General features: G+C 38.5%; 1 protein-coding gene across 1 annotated transcript; it reads right to left on the bottom strand.

The window, feature by feature from the left end:
• Positions 1-3,994: 3,994 nt before the first annotated feature.
• LOC121249347 (proton pump-interactor BIP131-like) lies at positions 3,995-6,188 on the bottom strand. The gene is made up of 7 exons (XM_041148058.1): positions 5,904-6,188; positions 5,573-5,770; positions 5,073-5,204; positions 4,766-4,963; positions 4,558-4,674; positions 4,269-4,367; positions 3,995-4,168 (listed from the first exon to the last, which is right to left on the bottom strand). The coding sequence occupies exons 1-7, from the start codon at positions 6,186-6,188 to the stop codon at positions 3,995-3,997; spliced, it is 1,203 nt and encodes a 400-aa protein (XP_041003992.1).
• Between the last annotated feature and the right edge of the window lie 9,871 nt (positions 6,189-16,059).

Here is a 16,059-nt window from a genome sequence, read left to right as displayed (position 1 = left end):
TCTTGCTCACAATCACTATTTCTGGTCCCTATTGAACCGTCAACATCATCCAAAAATATTGTGGAGATAAAGGGGTGAGTTATCAACAACTTAGTAAGCAGAAAATATATACTAATATATAAACATGAGCCTTTTCAAAGAGTTCAATATGCAGAAACAAAACATTCCAGTTTTAATATGTAGATCTCAAACGTGTTATTAGAAAATTAAAGCGACATTTCAAGCTGTTCATATTAAAAAATAAATCAATTGGTAATATTCAAAGACCATTTGGCATAACATGACTGAACATATTCATCTTATTATATCATATTACTATATCATATACCATGTTTAACCCCCGTGGTAGGGTTGTGCTATCCCCAATAGTCAAACCAGACTGTATCAGAATGTGAAATTTTTCCTTATTCACTCTCGGAGTCCCGAGTGTGTACACAGGAAAAAACAAGCAGAAAAATCACTTTTCTCCAAAGTAGGTACACTCATATCAGAGATGTTGGCACCAACCATATAATAGAATCAAAATCATTATATCAGAACCAAAATTAGAAAGTCATGCCAAAGATTTTTCAGATACATATAGTATCAAACAAAGTGCTGAACATATTCATATAATTTTCACATAGTCAAAAACAGATTCGGAACATTTTCATATAATATGTACAAAATTTTCAGATTTCATATTTTCTGTTTTGCACATTTCAGAAAAAACATGTCAAAATATTACTCATGTCTACACTAGTCATGCCAGAAAGTATTTTATCTTTTATATAAATTTCATGAGTAGTGCAGAACACATAATTGAGATATTTTTGCATTTCTTTTCAAAACATATCATGCATATTTTTCACAAATCAACCTCAATTCATTTTCTTTTCATGCACAGTCTAGCATAGGAACCCGCTTACCTGACTCTTGCAGCGTATTATCTAAGTTTTGAGTTCGACCTCTAATAATCTTGTCACCTAAATCATAAAATATTCACTAAGTGTTAAAAGCCAAACAAGCATCACGCTAACTCTACCAACAAATCTCAAACAAGAATAAGTCTAACTTTTACTACAGAAAAATCTGTAGCCTGAACGACAATTTCAGCATGTAACAATTACTCACAAAATCCAATGAAAGTTCACCACTTTACAAAGATTTGGCCATCCACCTCAAATTTATTTAACCATTTACCACCCACTTAACATTTATTTATAAACTCATTTCGACATATTATACAAACAGTCCACATACTCACAATTTATTCTCGACTTATCAAACAATAACATAACCACATTTAGTCCCGACATGTCTAACCAATGTGCTCATTGATATTACAGCCACTATTAACTCTTCTCCCTCAATAACATTGGAACCCGAGACTCCCTACGTGCCAACACACCACCCAAATAGCCACTTAAACGTTTGCAATTTTTCACATGTCCAACACAAACAGCCCACAAGCAACATCCTGCGCACGTTATCCATAGTTCAATTCACTTAAGAAATCACAATTACACAATTCTCAATACATAACAAAGTCAACAATGTCTTCCGATAGATACCAATATACATATCACTTTAAATAAATAATACAAAGGCGATACTAACGCTCTAATTATCTTACCAAAATTTGTGCGTTTAATTCAATAAAATTCGATGAGGAGGAGATGCTGCTTATGGCTTATTTCAGTGCCTGATGCGACAAGAAAAAATTGACGATGGCATTAGATAGCAGCGATATACCACAAGGAAGTAAATGCTTTGAAATGATAGATTGTCAATAAGAATTTGTGAGGTACAAAGAAAGGAAATAGAGAACAAGAGAGAAGTGCACAAAACTCACCTTCGGTGGGTACAACAACGGTGGTGTTGGCAGTGGCATTAGGGCTTATCGGCAACAAGTATCCGAGAACAAGCCAATGGACTCACAACAACTAATGGTGCACAACGGAGGGGTGGTGGATATATTCTGTGAGAGAAGAAATCTGTGAGGTGCATGGTGAAATACGAAACCAAAGAGAACTAGGTAAGTGAGAGAGGCATGAGAAAAACACTCACCATCGTTTGATGATGCCTTGGGGAGGATGCTTGACAGTGGCACCGATCCATGGAGACCCGCAACTGAATTGCAGAATTTTTGTGTGTGAGAGAGAGAGGTGTACCTGCTGGAAGATGAGCACAACGAGGGAGTAAAAAAATGAGAGGAAATTTGTTGAGGAATTTTTCTTTGAGGGGAGGTGAGAAACTGATTAAAGTGACTGATAGGGGAGTGGGGAGTGTGAATCGGAGATAATGGATAATGGGAAAGAAGGAGTTTCGGGAAGAAGAAATTGAAAGGGAGAAAGGAGACAACGAGACGACATCGTGTGGCCCATTGGTTGGGCTCTTCATGGGCCTGGGCTAGGTCTTGAGTTTTACATCCAATGTGTGTTTGTGATTTGGAAATAGTAAGCCTATGCTTCATGGGTTTATAGATGCATATATGGTTGGAGACATTAATTCTAAAAAGTTTACTTCAGGGTACTTGATTACTTATATAGGGGAACTCATGTCATGGGAGTTTAGACTACATAAATGTGTTGTTTTGTCTAGCATAGAGGTTGAGTATATTGTCATCACTGAAGCTAGCAAGGAATTGTTATGGATGAAGAACTTTTTAGAATAATTGGGTTAGAAACAAGAGAAGTATATTCTCTACTATGAAAATCATAGTGCTATCCATCTTAATAGGAACTCATCCTTCTATTCAAGATTGAAGCATATTAATGTGAAGTATCACTTGATTCGTGAAGCATTGGAGATGAAATTGTTACAGATTGAGAAAATTCAAATTCATAATGATGAAAATGGGTTAGATGAGACGACGAAACTACAACCTATGCAAAAATCTGAAGAATGCAAAAGAAAAATAGGCTTGGTGGAGCCCCTCACATAGTCAGGAGGGTCCCTCCTTGTGAAAGAAACCCATGTGGCCACTTGAGTGGCATTTTGGTAATTACAAAAGGTAGGATTTTGTTTTTTAGAAAGTGTGTGCCGTGTGTATGGTGTGGGGAAAATAGAGAGAGAAAAGAAAGAGAGAAGGTGCCTTATGAAAGAGTGAGAATTTTTCTCATACTTGTATCAAAGTTTTGAGGGATCATTTGTGGTCCAATTGTGACGAAATTTCAATATATTTTTCTTTATGGTGAGAGCTTCATTTTGACTGGTACTAATAGTTGAGATTGCTCTCCAGTTGTTTAATGTAAACATCCATTTGATGAGATCTTTCTTGTCGCCTTAATTAATATCTACTTGTATGGTGATGATTATGTGTTGAACCAATAATATAGATATTTTTTATGTACCGGTAGCCTCTAGAGATTTGGTCTAGTGAAGACAATCTATAACTCTATTATTGTTGATAGTAAAAGTTTTAACTAAATTAGGTCATGTAGTTTTTCCCTTCGCATTGGAGGTTTTTCACGTAAAAATGTTGGTGTCTTGCTTGTGGGTTGTTTCATTGTGAATTTACTTTTACTAGATTGCCAATTTAACTTGCACAAAGAATGGTAGAATATACTCTGCTGTCTTTTTGGTGTTCACCCTAGTGGATTTGCCTCCAAATATTTGTGAATGTAGGCTTTATGTCGAACCAGGTAAATTTGTGTCTCTCTCATTTGTATTTAATTTATTAGTTACTTTCATGGATGAATGCGAGGACACTATATCAATGCCCAAGCCACTATCGTGGGCTGGTGAACAGCAACGTTGGGCTCCGGCCACGACCAAAAAATGCATCAACAATGAGCATGTTCTGTTCCATCCATTTTAAACATCGACAATATAAGATTCCAACACACTGTACATTTACAACATAAACTTTCGGAAGTGCGACATAGTGTTGAAAATGGAGAAACTTACTCATAACCGGGGGCTGATGTGGATTACACTCTAGACTGGGAGAAGAAAAACAAAAAACAAATATATAGGCTTCACAAGCCATTTCCATTTTCTGTTTGTTGATTCATTGCTCTGTTTTGATGTTTTCCAGACCATCTGAAACAAGTGGTTTCATTCCAGAGTTCCTCATCTGTTGTTCCTCACTCGGTTGTAGACCGTCTAAGTGATGATAAAATCTTTTTTCGTATTCATTCCTGAAAGCTTTATTGGAATTCCATTGGGACGTAAATCTATCCACCTATTCATGGAAAAAGAAGTGAAAAAACAAGATTTCTTAATTTATTTAGTTAAGGCAATGAAATTACACCAAGTGGAGGAAGAAGTTTGAATCGACAAACCTGTTCTCGGGACAATTCCTCAAGGGCAGCTACATCTTTCTTTCTAGTAAGCTTTCTGCCATTTTCAATTAGAGACTGGTATTGGTAATAACCTGAGCCCTGAAATAATCATGAAGCAGTAGAAGATTAAAAGACACAAATGTCTTAGATATATAACACCTCATCTCATCATGAGGTCGAGGCAAGCATCTTGATGGAACTAGGCATTACCTCCTCAGCACGCAGTTTCTCAAGTTGAACGAGGCATTTGGACACTTCATCCTTCCTTTCCTGTGCACCTATCAATTGCTTCCGTGCCAAGTTCTATATCTTTTTCAATTTTCTCCAGTTCTTTCTGAGCATGCTTGGCTTTAGCCCTGACAGGCAATAAGTTTTTCTTTGCCTCATTTAATTCCGTACGTCTAACCTGCATAAGGTAAAAACAGTGTGATATGATGGAAATGTCAGACATTTAGTTTTTGCAAAATTCAAGCTGAGACTTTGTTGGATCATTTTACATTAACTTGATCTTGTATGGCTTGTTTTGAACCCAGAGAATTCCAAAGTTTTCCTTTGACAGGAGCATTGGCAATGGCTCTCTCTTTCAAACAAAAAAGCTCCTTTCTTTCACTTTCGATCTGCTCTGCACGATCCCCTTTGGGTTCCCTGGACGGCCACCCCAACGTCCACCGTTCATTGCAATGAAACGCGAATATCTGCTTCAACAATACCAGAAAGCCCATTACAATAGAGAAACAGATGTTAAATGAATTATAAAACAAGAGAGTTGGTTGATATGGTTTAATATTCCATATTTATACTTACAGCATCTTTAAGCTCCTTCAATGGGAAACATGATGAACTGATAGTTTTCTGTTGGCTTCCATTTATTTCTTTTATTAGTTGCTTTTCCACAGCCAAATTGTTCCTTCCATGCAGCACCCGAAAATGCAATTTCTGTATTGATCTCAACAAGGCGAGAAAACCAATTTAAAACTGAATTTGATAAAAAAAAACTCAAGATTCATTCTTAGTTCTTACATGCTTATCAAGGTCATGTGATGATGAGCATGAATTGTGAACTCTTCCCTTGTATGCATGGTGTTGAGAATACAGATTGTCTAGAGCTACTTGCAGAAGATCAAGTTCTCCCTTCTTCAAAAGCGAGTTGAAACAGTGATGAGCGAGTAAAAGAAGAAAATAATACAAAAAATAAATGATATTCTTCATTCAAAACTTCGTAATCCTCGATCATCTGAAGAGAAGCACCACTTTCAAAAAACTGGCTTAGCGAAGGATTAGTATTAAGAGTTCATAATTCTTACATGGATATCAAGCTCTCCTCCTTTCGAAGCACGCGATTTGATGGGTCTCACTCGGTATGCATTATTTGCGAAACATAACTTGTCCAGAGTGAGTTGAAGACAATTCAATTCCTCTCTCTTGAGGGTCAGACTCACTCTATAACGTTCATCGTCATAGTTAAGCCATTTAAGCCTATAAATCAGTTCTCTTTGATTGCGCTGTTGACAAAATTCAGTGAAAATCAGATGTTCTTACATATAATTTATCATGCTTTAAAACATGCAACTCTCAACTCATTATAGCACTTCGACCATAACAATACAAACAAATGGTTAAATCATATTCACATACCGTTCTTTCTTCCAATTTCCTGGAGATGTCAGAAAGATCTTGGTTAAACTTTTCGATGAGCTTTTCAGCCTCTCTGATTCTGGCTTCCAAATTTGGCCATAACTTGACAAAATAGACTTTGATATTGGTAACATGCAGCGCTTCTTCAAGAACATTACCTATTCGCACATCAAGTTCTGACCCCTGATTTTCCTTTTCTATTGTATATTTTTCCAACTGGATGTCTTCGGTCTCGATTACTGGAGGCACTTGGGTGACATTATAAGGTCTTAATTCCTCCTCCATTGTGCCGGTTTTGCTTGATGTTCTTACAAAGTAATGACTATGAAATTGTTATGCTCTGGTCATATACGATTGACAATATACAATAATCTTAAATCACACCAAAAACGCCAAAAAGCTTGAAACATCATGTATACATGACGTTGAAAGACGAATCTCTCATGAATATGTGAAAAATGGATGAAAAAACGGATGGCATCATAAACGGTCGGTAGAATGATCAAAATCAAATGTATTATTAATCTTTTTTTTACTATTTTATGCCCACAATTATCCACAAATGAAATCAAGTGCAAAAGTCAACTACTGCTATGTAAAAAGGAAATAAAAATTGAACACAATAATAAATAAACAGGACATGCGACTTAAGAAAAGAATAGGGATATATCTATTACCTGTATGAGTGCATGGGATTATTTGATCATGAGAAACGAGGTTACATCCGATTTGAAGAGTCTAAATTCTAAGGACGGTACGTAGTTGATTTATAACAGAAACGTGATGTGGTCGTCGAGGATTAAAAAGTCAGCCACTAAGCTATTATCCCCGAGGCACTTGCACCCCACGCCAATTAAGATCACGTCTACTGATACCAAGCAAAAACAAATAGAGTCAATAGTCAGCCATTTTAAAATAATCATTTTCTCATCAAGTTTCCAAACTACTCCAATGAGGTTCAACCATTTCTCTGCGGTTATTTTTTATTTTCTTAGAAAATACATAAGCCCCTCAAATAATTTTCGCACACATGTGAAATTATTACATCTCCTAAAAATTTATGCAATATATTTTTATTTTTACACTTCCTTGAATAAATGGGCCTAACACGTTGAATATTTAATTAAATGAGATAGTATAGAGACATAGTTCGAATTCATGATTACTTTCTAATACCATGTAAAATCAACACTTGTCTCAAAAATTATAGATTTTATTATTTATATTTTATCTGTACATGCAATTAGTCCCCAAACTACTAAAAACTAACCGTTATGAGTGTAAATTTTAACCGAAAAATCGGTCTGGAACTGGTTTAAAAAATCGGTCTGGAACTGGAAAAGTACCTCAAGCTCAACTTAAAGAATTGCTCCACAAGTTTTTCCAGATTGATAAACTCCAAGCGTTTTCCTTTAGTGGCGAAAGTGTACTACGTAGTATGGAACTAGAGTAACACTTAATCAATCCACAGCCTAAGTATTTTTTTTTTCAAGAGAGAACAAAAGGAGAGAGAGTATTTTTCTATTTTTTTTGGATCATCAAAAACACAATTGGAGAGGACTATATATAGTCCTCCTCTGCACGGCTGGCCTTAAAGGCCAGCCTTCAATTATTTTATGTAACGGCAGTAACGCATGGCTTTAAGCCATGCGTTACATGCGTTACAAGTAACGCATGGCTTAAAGCCATGCGTTACAAGCAGGAGGGGGTCAGCCCCACGTGGGCGCCCCTCCATCTAATATCTCCCACTCGCACACAGTGGACATGACCCCAGGTCAGCATCTCTCTAATGTTCTCAATCTTGTTCATACAAATAAATAGACCGTGCGACCACCAAGCACATCTGTAGAAAGGAGGGAGTACATACACCAAATCTCTCCCAGAGAAGACCAGCATAGTAACATCCCTAACGTGTCTGGTCATGTCCTAGACTTATTTGATCGCATCAGGATCAAGCATTTTCGAACTCTCTTGAATTTAAAAAACTCAGAACAATGCTTGACTACCTCCAAATATTTCAATGTGTTCACAACCTTTAGCCGCTACCAAGATGTAGCGTCATTCGTATGACGTCAGCAAACACTATCGAAGATACGATATCGAATAGTCTTCCCTCTACACTCATATCACTCAATTTTGGTTGAACTGCTTTTCCAACAATGCCTCTTTAGACCGTATCTATCATGGCCATAGACAGCATGCCAAAGTAGCAAACATTACAACCTCCATCTCGTGACATAGTCAAAAGTAAAGGACATTTTTTTAAGGAATGAGACTCACACAGCGAGAAAGAGGGAAACATTTTACTCACTTACTCATATGGTCGTATAAGCACATATAGTATGAAACACATGCTACGGTGGATTTCTCTTTTTTAAAGAGCATATGTCTATATCAACACCGTACAGATCTTAGTCTAGCCGCTCCTTAAGCGTCCAACCCGAATTCCTCTATTTGCACGTCTCCAAGGCGTTAAAGAGGAACTCGCATCTGGCTTACTACAGGCTACATGGATGGTGGGGTAACCCATGCATAGTCCTATCAATGGACTTCATCTTAGCTCCCACTAAGGCGACATAATTTTGTGTCAACCTACTTATCCCTTTGGACAAGTACCTAGGGACACAATGTCTCATCTCTACTCGCTACTTAAGCGCTAGAGGCGATCGCTCGTGTGAGTGAGCCAATCTAAGCCTGTTGACATATCTTGTGTGTGTGTATTAAAAACAATACGATAAAGACAAAAACTGAATCATATTGTATTAATATCCCAAAGGAAATGTTACATCTTTATGTCATTTGAAACACAAATTACATTTATAGTCTACGCAGTCCTAGATTCCTAACATGAGCCTCGAAGACATCTCTTGCTATAGGCTTCGTTAAGGGATCAGCAACCATGCGACTCGTAGAAAGATGTTTCAGAACCACTTCCTTTTGCGCTATCATGTCTCTGATATAGTGATATCTGATATCTATGTGTTTGGTTCTTCCATGATACTTTGAGTCCTTAGCATATACGAGGGCTGCCATGCTATCGCAGAATATTGTCACCGGATCTGATGTATCCGTGCCAATTTCTAAATGCTTGAGGAACCTCCGTAACCAAACAGCTTCTTGAACTGCTGCAGAACATGCTATGTATTCTGCCTCCATGGTGGATAAAGCTATACAGGGTTGTTTCTTGCTGCTCTATGTAATGGCGCCTTGGTTGAGCAGAAAGACATACCCAGTGGTTGATTTGCGCTCATCTAGGTCGCTGCCCCAATCGGCATCACTGTAACCTTCTAGCAGCAAATCTGAACCCTGATAGCACAGCACATAGTCCGCAGTTCCCTTGAGATATCGTATTATCCTTTTGACCGCTTTCCAGTGAGCTAGTCCGGGGTTTGATTGGAATCTACTCACTAAGCCAACTGCATAGCATATGTCAGGCCGAGTACACATCATTGCGTACATCAGACTACCCACATCGTTAGCATAAGGGACACGAGCCATCTTTTCCTTTTCTTTTTGAGTCTTAGGACACATCACTTTAGACAAGTTCTCACTCCTTACAACAGGGGTGTCAATGGGTTTACATCCATTCATTAGGAAGCGCTCGAGGACTTTCTTTATGTAAGTCTGTTGAGACAAACACAAAAGTCTCTTTGAGCGATCTCTGTAGATCTTAACTCCCAAAATGTATTCTGCCTCACCCATATCCTTCATCTCAAAATTGAAGGATAACCACTCTTTTGTGGTGACTATCAACCTTTTATTATTTCCAGCTAGTAGTATGTCGTTAACATATAATGACAACATAATGAAACTCTTCTTAGACCTTTTGACATAAACACAATGATCCTCTGTGATCATCGTAAACCCATTCGAGAGAATGGCTCGATGGAATCTGAGGTACCATTGTCTAGATGATTGCTTTAGGCCATATATAGATCGTTTGAGCTTGCACACTTTGCGCTCTTGACCTTTGACCACAAAACCAGTTAGTTGATCCATATAGATCTCCTCATCTAGTTCTCCATTGAGAAATGCTGTCTTAACGTCCATCTGGTAGAGTTCCAAATCCATGTTTGCTACTATAGCTAGAATCAGGCGAATTGAGGCAAACCTCACCACTGGTGAAAAAGTCTCCTCATAGTCTATACCTTCCTGTTGGGTATATCCTTTCGCCACTAAGCGAGCTTGGTACTTATCTATTGATCCATCCGACTTGCGTTTGACCTTAAGAACCCATTTGTTCCCAATAGTCTTACGTCCTATTGGTAGATCAACCAGATCCCAGACCTGGTTTATCTTCATAGACTCAATCTCATCATTAAGAGCTTTCATCCACTCATCTTTTGTAGAAGATGAGAGAGCCACATAAATTGTCCTAGGCTCGTCATCATCATGCGGAGCTACCATAAAAGCTTCCCCTTCAATCTCAAAACGACGACGGGGAATACTTTCGCGTGTGCTTCTACGCGGCTGAGGTTATTGTGATTGATTGACAAGTGATGTGCTCCCACTCGGATTCAAATAATTTGTAGGAGCTTGAAGAATTTCTTCCTCATTCTCAATTAAATTCCTTGGAGCACTTTCCTCTTGTTCTACAATCTCATGAAGTTCTAAACTCCTATCAACCTCACCTCTACTTGGAAACTCATCTTCAATGAAATCCACATCTCGTGACTCAATCTCAGTCACACTTCCATCAGATTGTTCACCTATTAATACATACCGTTTAGAGTGTTCTGAGTACCTTATAAAGATACACTTCTTCCCTCTAGGGCCTAACTTCCCATACTTATGAGAAAGATTGTGAACAAAACCCGTTGAACCCCATGGCCGCAAGTTACTCAAATTGGGTTTCTCTCAGGTCCATAGTTCATATGGGGTGGAAGTTACTGATTTGGAGGGCACTCGGTTAAGAATGTAGGCAGCAGTCAAAAGTGCATCCACCCAAAAAGAAATTGGTAGGTTTGCTTGCGCCATCATTGACCTAACCATCTCAAGCAGTGTTCGATTTCTCCTTTCCGCCACGCCATTTTGCTGGGGCGTATTCGGCATCGTCAACTGTCTTTTGATTCCTTTTTCATCACAGAGCCTTTTAAATTGCTCAGGGAGATATTCTCATCCTCGGTCAGTTCTTAGAACTTTTAAACTCTTGTCTAACTGATTCTCAACCATTCTTAGATATCGCCTAAAGCATTCCAATGCTTTAGACTTATAGGAGATTAAGTAGACATGACTGTAACGTGAAAAATTATCTCTAAATGTGATGAAGTAGACACCTCCGTGTCTTGCCCTCACACTCATTGGACCACAGATGTCTGAGTGGACTAATTGTAGTGGAAAAGATGCCCTTGTGGCTTTTCCAAATGGTTTTCTCTTAGCTTTTCCCATTAGACAATGTTCACATGTGGGTAAGATAACCTTAGCGAGATTGCCTATAAGGCCTTCTCTAGCTAACCTAGTCATTCTATCTTGCCCTATATGGCCAAGCCTAGCATGCCATTTATATGAATCCAAATTATCAGATGTAGAAAGAAAAGTAATTGACTCATTTATATTTGAATAATCTAAATTCAATATCATAAAACCGTCTTGTAGAAAAGCATTGCCATAAAACACATGGCCCAAATAAAAGGAAACATAATTGTTTTCAAAAACAATACGAAAACCAAGTCTTAATAGAGTGACTACAGAAAATAAGTTTCGTCGGATCTCGGGAGCGTATAGCACATTGTGAAGGAAAAGAGTGCTGCCACCCCGCAAGTCCAGCTTGTAGGTACCAAGTCCCAGTACCTCAACGCTAGCTCCATTCCCCACCTTGATATCACGACTCCTAGCTGGTATCTGACGATACTCAACAAATCCAACTCTATCTCGCGCTATGTGTTCGGTCGCTCCTGAATCAACAGTCCACACAGGATAGGAGTGAGCAACCATCACATGGCTAGTTACAAAAACAATGCGAGAAAAGTCAGAGTGTACCTTCTTCGGCTCAGTGCAGTCACGAGCGAAGTGGCCATTCTTTCCACAGTTGAAGCACTCTAATTTCGACTTGTTCTTCCCGCGCTTGCCCCTCTTGCTGCGCTGAGAAGTTCCTGACACCTTCTTAATTTGTCCAGCAGCTACTCCATTCTTAGACTTCTTGCGCTTAGGCCTTGATGCCTTACGCGAACCAGAATCAGCCACATAAGCCGTGTGATTGGGCTTGGCAGCCTCTAGGCGCTCAGCCTCCAATTCCAAGTGACGCGAGACATCATCAAAGTCTTTGATATTCTCGTTATGCGTCAGGTTCTGGCTCATATTCTCCTAAGAATTCTGCAGTGATCTTATCACTGCTTGGACTTGCTGTTCATCAGTCAGGTTGTTTCCTGCCGACTTAAGTTCGCGGATCATGGTTGACATAGCCCTAAGATGCTGCTTCATCGTGTGGTCAGAGTGCATCTTATAGAAGTCAAACCTCATGGTTAACCCACGCAACCTAGTGGCTGAAGTTCCACCAAACTTCAACTTCAAAGCCTCCCACATGCTTTGGGCAGTGTCATAGATCTCGAACTCACACATTAGATCATTGTGCATGCTGCTTAACATTATTATACGCGCGCACCGACTTTTCTTAGCCCATTGAGTATAGGCTAGTTGATCTATTTTGTGTTATTCCGAGGTCCCTTCCCCGGGCTCAGTAAGGGAGTGAGATAAGGCCTCCAAGACCTCTTGCTTATCTAAAACATATTGGAACTTGCGATGCCAAATGTCGTAGTTCTCCCCATCCAATTTCTCCCATTTGTTTAAATCGGCAACTATACTCTTGGATGCCATTTCACTACAATACGCAAAGAAGGGATATTACACACACACCTAAGAAATCTGCCGCGTCTATCCAAGTTAAAAAAAAATAATTTAGACATGTCGCAAGATCGAAAAATCGCTAGGCTTCAGAATCATCTCTTGCGCCACAATATCCAATTATTAAATTTTTAACCTAATTCCCGCGCAAATTCAAAAAAAATATGGGAGAATTAATCATAATTCTCAACTATACTCCCACTATCTTAAGTAGTCATCTAGTCCTAGTCACATGTAAAGACATAACCTACTAAAATTGTAGTAACCTTTTGGGCCAGTCTACAAGGACAGCTACTCCAACCACAGTAACCTGTTGGGCCAGTCTACAAAGATAGTTCATATAAGACCATTACAGTCCATGTTTCTTGTTCCATCAGTGCATTTACAGTTCTTACTGGGGTCACTGTGGTCTTTTGGCTATACAGTGCATTTACAGTTCTTACTGGGGTCACTGCAATTTTTTTTTTCAGTCTATCATTTACACTGACAATTCTAACTAAGACTACTTAGTGGGAATTTCTTTCTATTTTATCATTAAAGACTAATGTATAAACATTCAAGCCTAACATTCATACATGATAAAAAATAATCACATATCCACATGTTCAATTCAAATATACATATAATCACATTTAATATAACAAATTAAATAAAAGATCACATGTAATTTAAAATAATGGAAAAAAAAATAGCATGAATATAACTATATTCACATGTGATCAAATTTAATCTAAAACATAAAAAAAAATCACATGTAATATAACAATATATCTTAGCATATATTAAGACATGCAAATTTCATCCCCTCCTTTTTTTTTTTTTTTTTTATTATTATTATTAAACACTGAAGGGCCGAATGGCCCAAAATCAAATTGGGCCAAGCCCAGCCCGAGTCATCAAAGGAAAGAAAAAAAAAACGTTTGAGCTGGGCCTCACGGCCCAAGCCCATGGAAGTAAGATGACCTAAGGGTCATCTTCTTCCTCCATCGGCTACTGTTCACGTGAATAGTAGCCGCTCCACAGCAGCACGCCGATGCACCTCCGTGGTGCGCGCAGCACCTCGCTGGTGCTCGCTGCACCTCGCTGGTGCTCGCCGCTTCACTGTGGTGCGAGCAGTGCCTTGCGGTGGTGCGCGCAGCACCACTGCGTTGGTGCTCGCAGCGCCTTGCGGTGGTGCGCGCAGCACCACAGCGTTGGTGCTCGCAGCACCACTTGGTGCGCAACATTTTTTTTTTTTAAACAGATTAAAAAAAAAGAGAGAGGATAAAAAAAAACACAATACAAATCTCAAGCATATGCGAGAAAATATTATAAACTGGAAGCAATTTAAAAAAAAAATAGCTCTGATACCAATGTTAGATTGCACAGCGGAAAAGTACCTCAAGCTCAACTTAAAGAATTGCTCCACAAGTTTTTCCAGATTGATAAACTCCAAGCGTTTTCCTTTAGTGGCGAAAGTGTACTACGTAGTATGAAACTAGAGTAACACTTAATCAATCCACAGCCTAAGTATTTTTTTTTCAAGAGAGAACAAAAAGAGAGAGAGTATTTTTCTATTTTTTTTGGATCATAAAAAACACAATTGGGGAGAGACTATATATAGTCCTCCTCTGCACGGCTGGCCTTAAAGGCCAGGCTTCAATTATATTATGTAACGGCAGTAACGCATGGCTTTAAGCCATGCGTTACATGCGTTACAAGCAGGAGGGGGTCAGCCCCACGTGGGCGCCCCTCCATCTAATAAAAACAATATTTATTTTTTTGTTTAATTGCCGAAATTTCTTAGGGCACAAAATTTTGAGTTCTTTAAAGAATTATAAATTATTTTTTTATAGACTAATTGAAACTTTTTAGCAAGACCCTAAAGGGCTTCTTTAGGGATATTTCTACCTTATTTCTAGGCAAAATTAAATGTGCTACTTTCAAATATTTTGTTCAACGCGAGGGATAGTTTCTAGCTACCTCTTATGGAAGTTGAAAGAGTTGTTTTAGATTTTTAGAGGCCGGCCAATAAGAGGGAGATTTTTTTTTCTTGAGACCATTGACAATATTTTTTTAATTATATTAAAGAGTGCATGAGAGAGGTTATTGCTTAAACTTTTAAACATATTTTAAATTATATTTTTAATGTTATTACCCTGAAAGTGATCATGGTGAAGAGTGACCGTTGTTAGAACTTGGTAATGTAAAACCTCCAATCTTCATTAGCAGCTTAGTAGCCAGCTCATTGTTTCACAAATTTTATTATAAATAAAATCACAGTGGATTAAATTTATTAAAAGTCACTTAAATATAAATCCTAAAAACTTCTATGAACCCTAATGTTAATTATTTTTATGATAACCTCCGACTGCCATCCCAACCGTCACTTGGATTGCGAAACAATCATCACAAAATATAATTAGTTTGATCTCAGGGTGATGGTTGCCACTAGTGCTGGTGGCTAGAAAAATCAATGGCACTGTTTTTAACAACCGAAAAGTTTTTAGGTGCCAGAGTTGCAAGATCTGCCACAATCTGGCCATTGGAATAACTAGATTTAGTTAGATCCAACTCCAAATCAGAAGCCTCGTGTCTGAGAGGTGTCAAACTGATTGATCTGACATCGGATAGACCATATTCAATGCCTTATTTGCGCCCATTTGGAGATTTGAGACTGAAATGGCTTCAAATCAGCCATATTTGCCAGCCCCCAGCATTGGTGGTGGTTTACTAGCCTCCCCTTGTGGGGTGGCCTGATTGCATGCCTATTTTCTTTTTCTCTTCTTATTTTTTTTTTAATTTTAAAATTTTTAATCTAGTGTAATTGAGTTTATTATATCATTCAATGGGAAGTTGGTGTGTCAACTCTCTATTGAAGGTTGTAAATAACCTGACATAGGTCTTGATTGAATATTTTTCATTGTACTTAAGAGTAGCCTCATCTACTTTCCTAAAGGTCCATATTCTCCAAGTTTTGGAGAAAATATTTGGGAGAAACCTGGTTTTTCCCTCCCATCCAAATCCCTAAATTGGGGATCACATTTGAGCATTTGTACAATGGTTTGCCAAATATGAGGAGCCACTATACATCCCTCATCTTGTGCTTTTTATGTTTAGTTCTTGTTGGTCTAGCATGAAAACTCTCTCAAGACTTTCCGTCATTCATATTGGCCCTCTCTCACGCCATTTGCCACCATTGACGACAGCCCCTCCGATCGGCACCTTTGGTAAGCCCTGCCTTCTCTCTCGCACAATACCTTGACACACACGAATTTGTCTCACTTTCTCCCATGAGTTTCCTCTGAGATAAATGTTCAGCTCTAGGCTTGGGGCA

The sequence above is a fragment of the Juglans microcarpa x Juglans regia genome, chromosome 2D, assembly GCF_004785595.1.
Source record: "Juglans microcarpa x Juglans regia isolate MS1-56 chromosome 2D, Jm3101_v1.0, whole genome shotgun sequence".
Lineage (NCBI taxonomy): Eukaryota > Viridiplantae > Streptophyta > Magnoliopsida > Fagales > Juglandaceae > Juglans > Juglans microcarpa x Juglans regia.
This window is presented reverse-complemented; position numbering and strand designations above follow the sequence as displayed.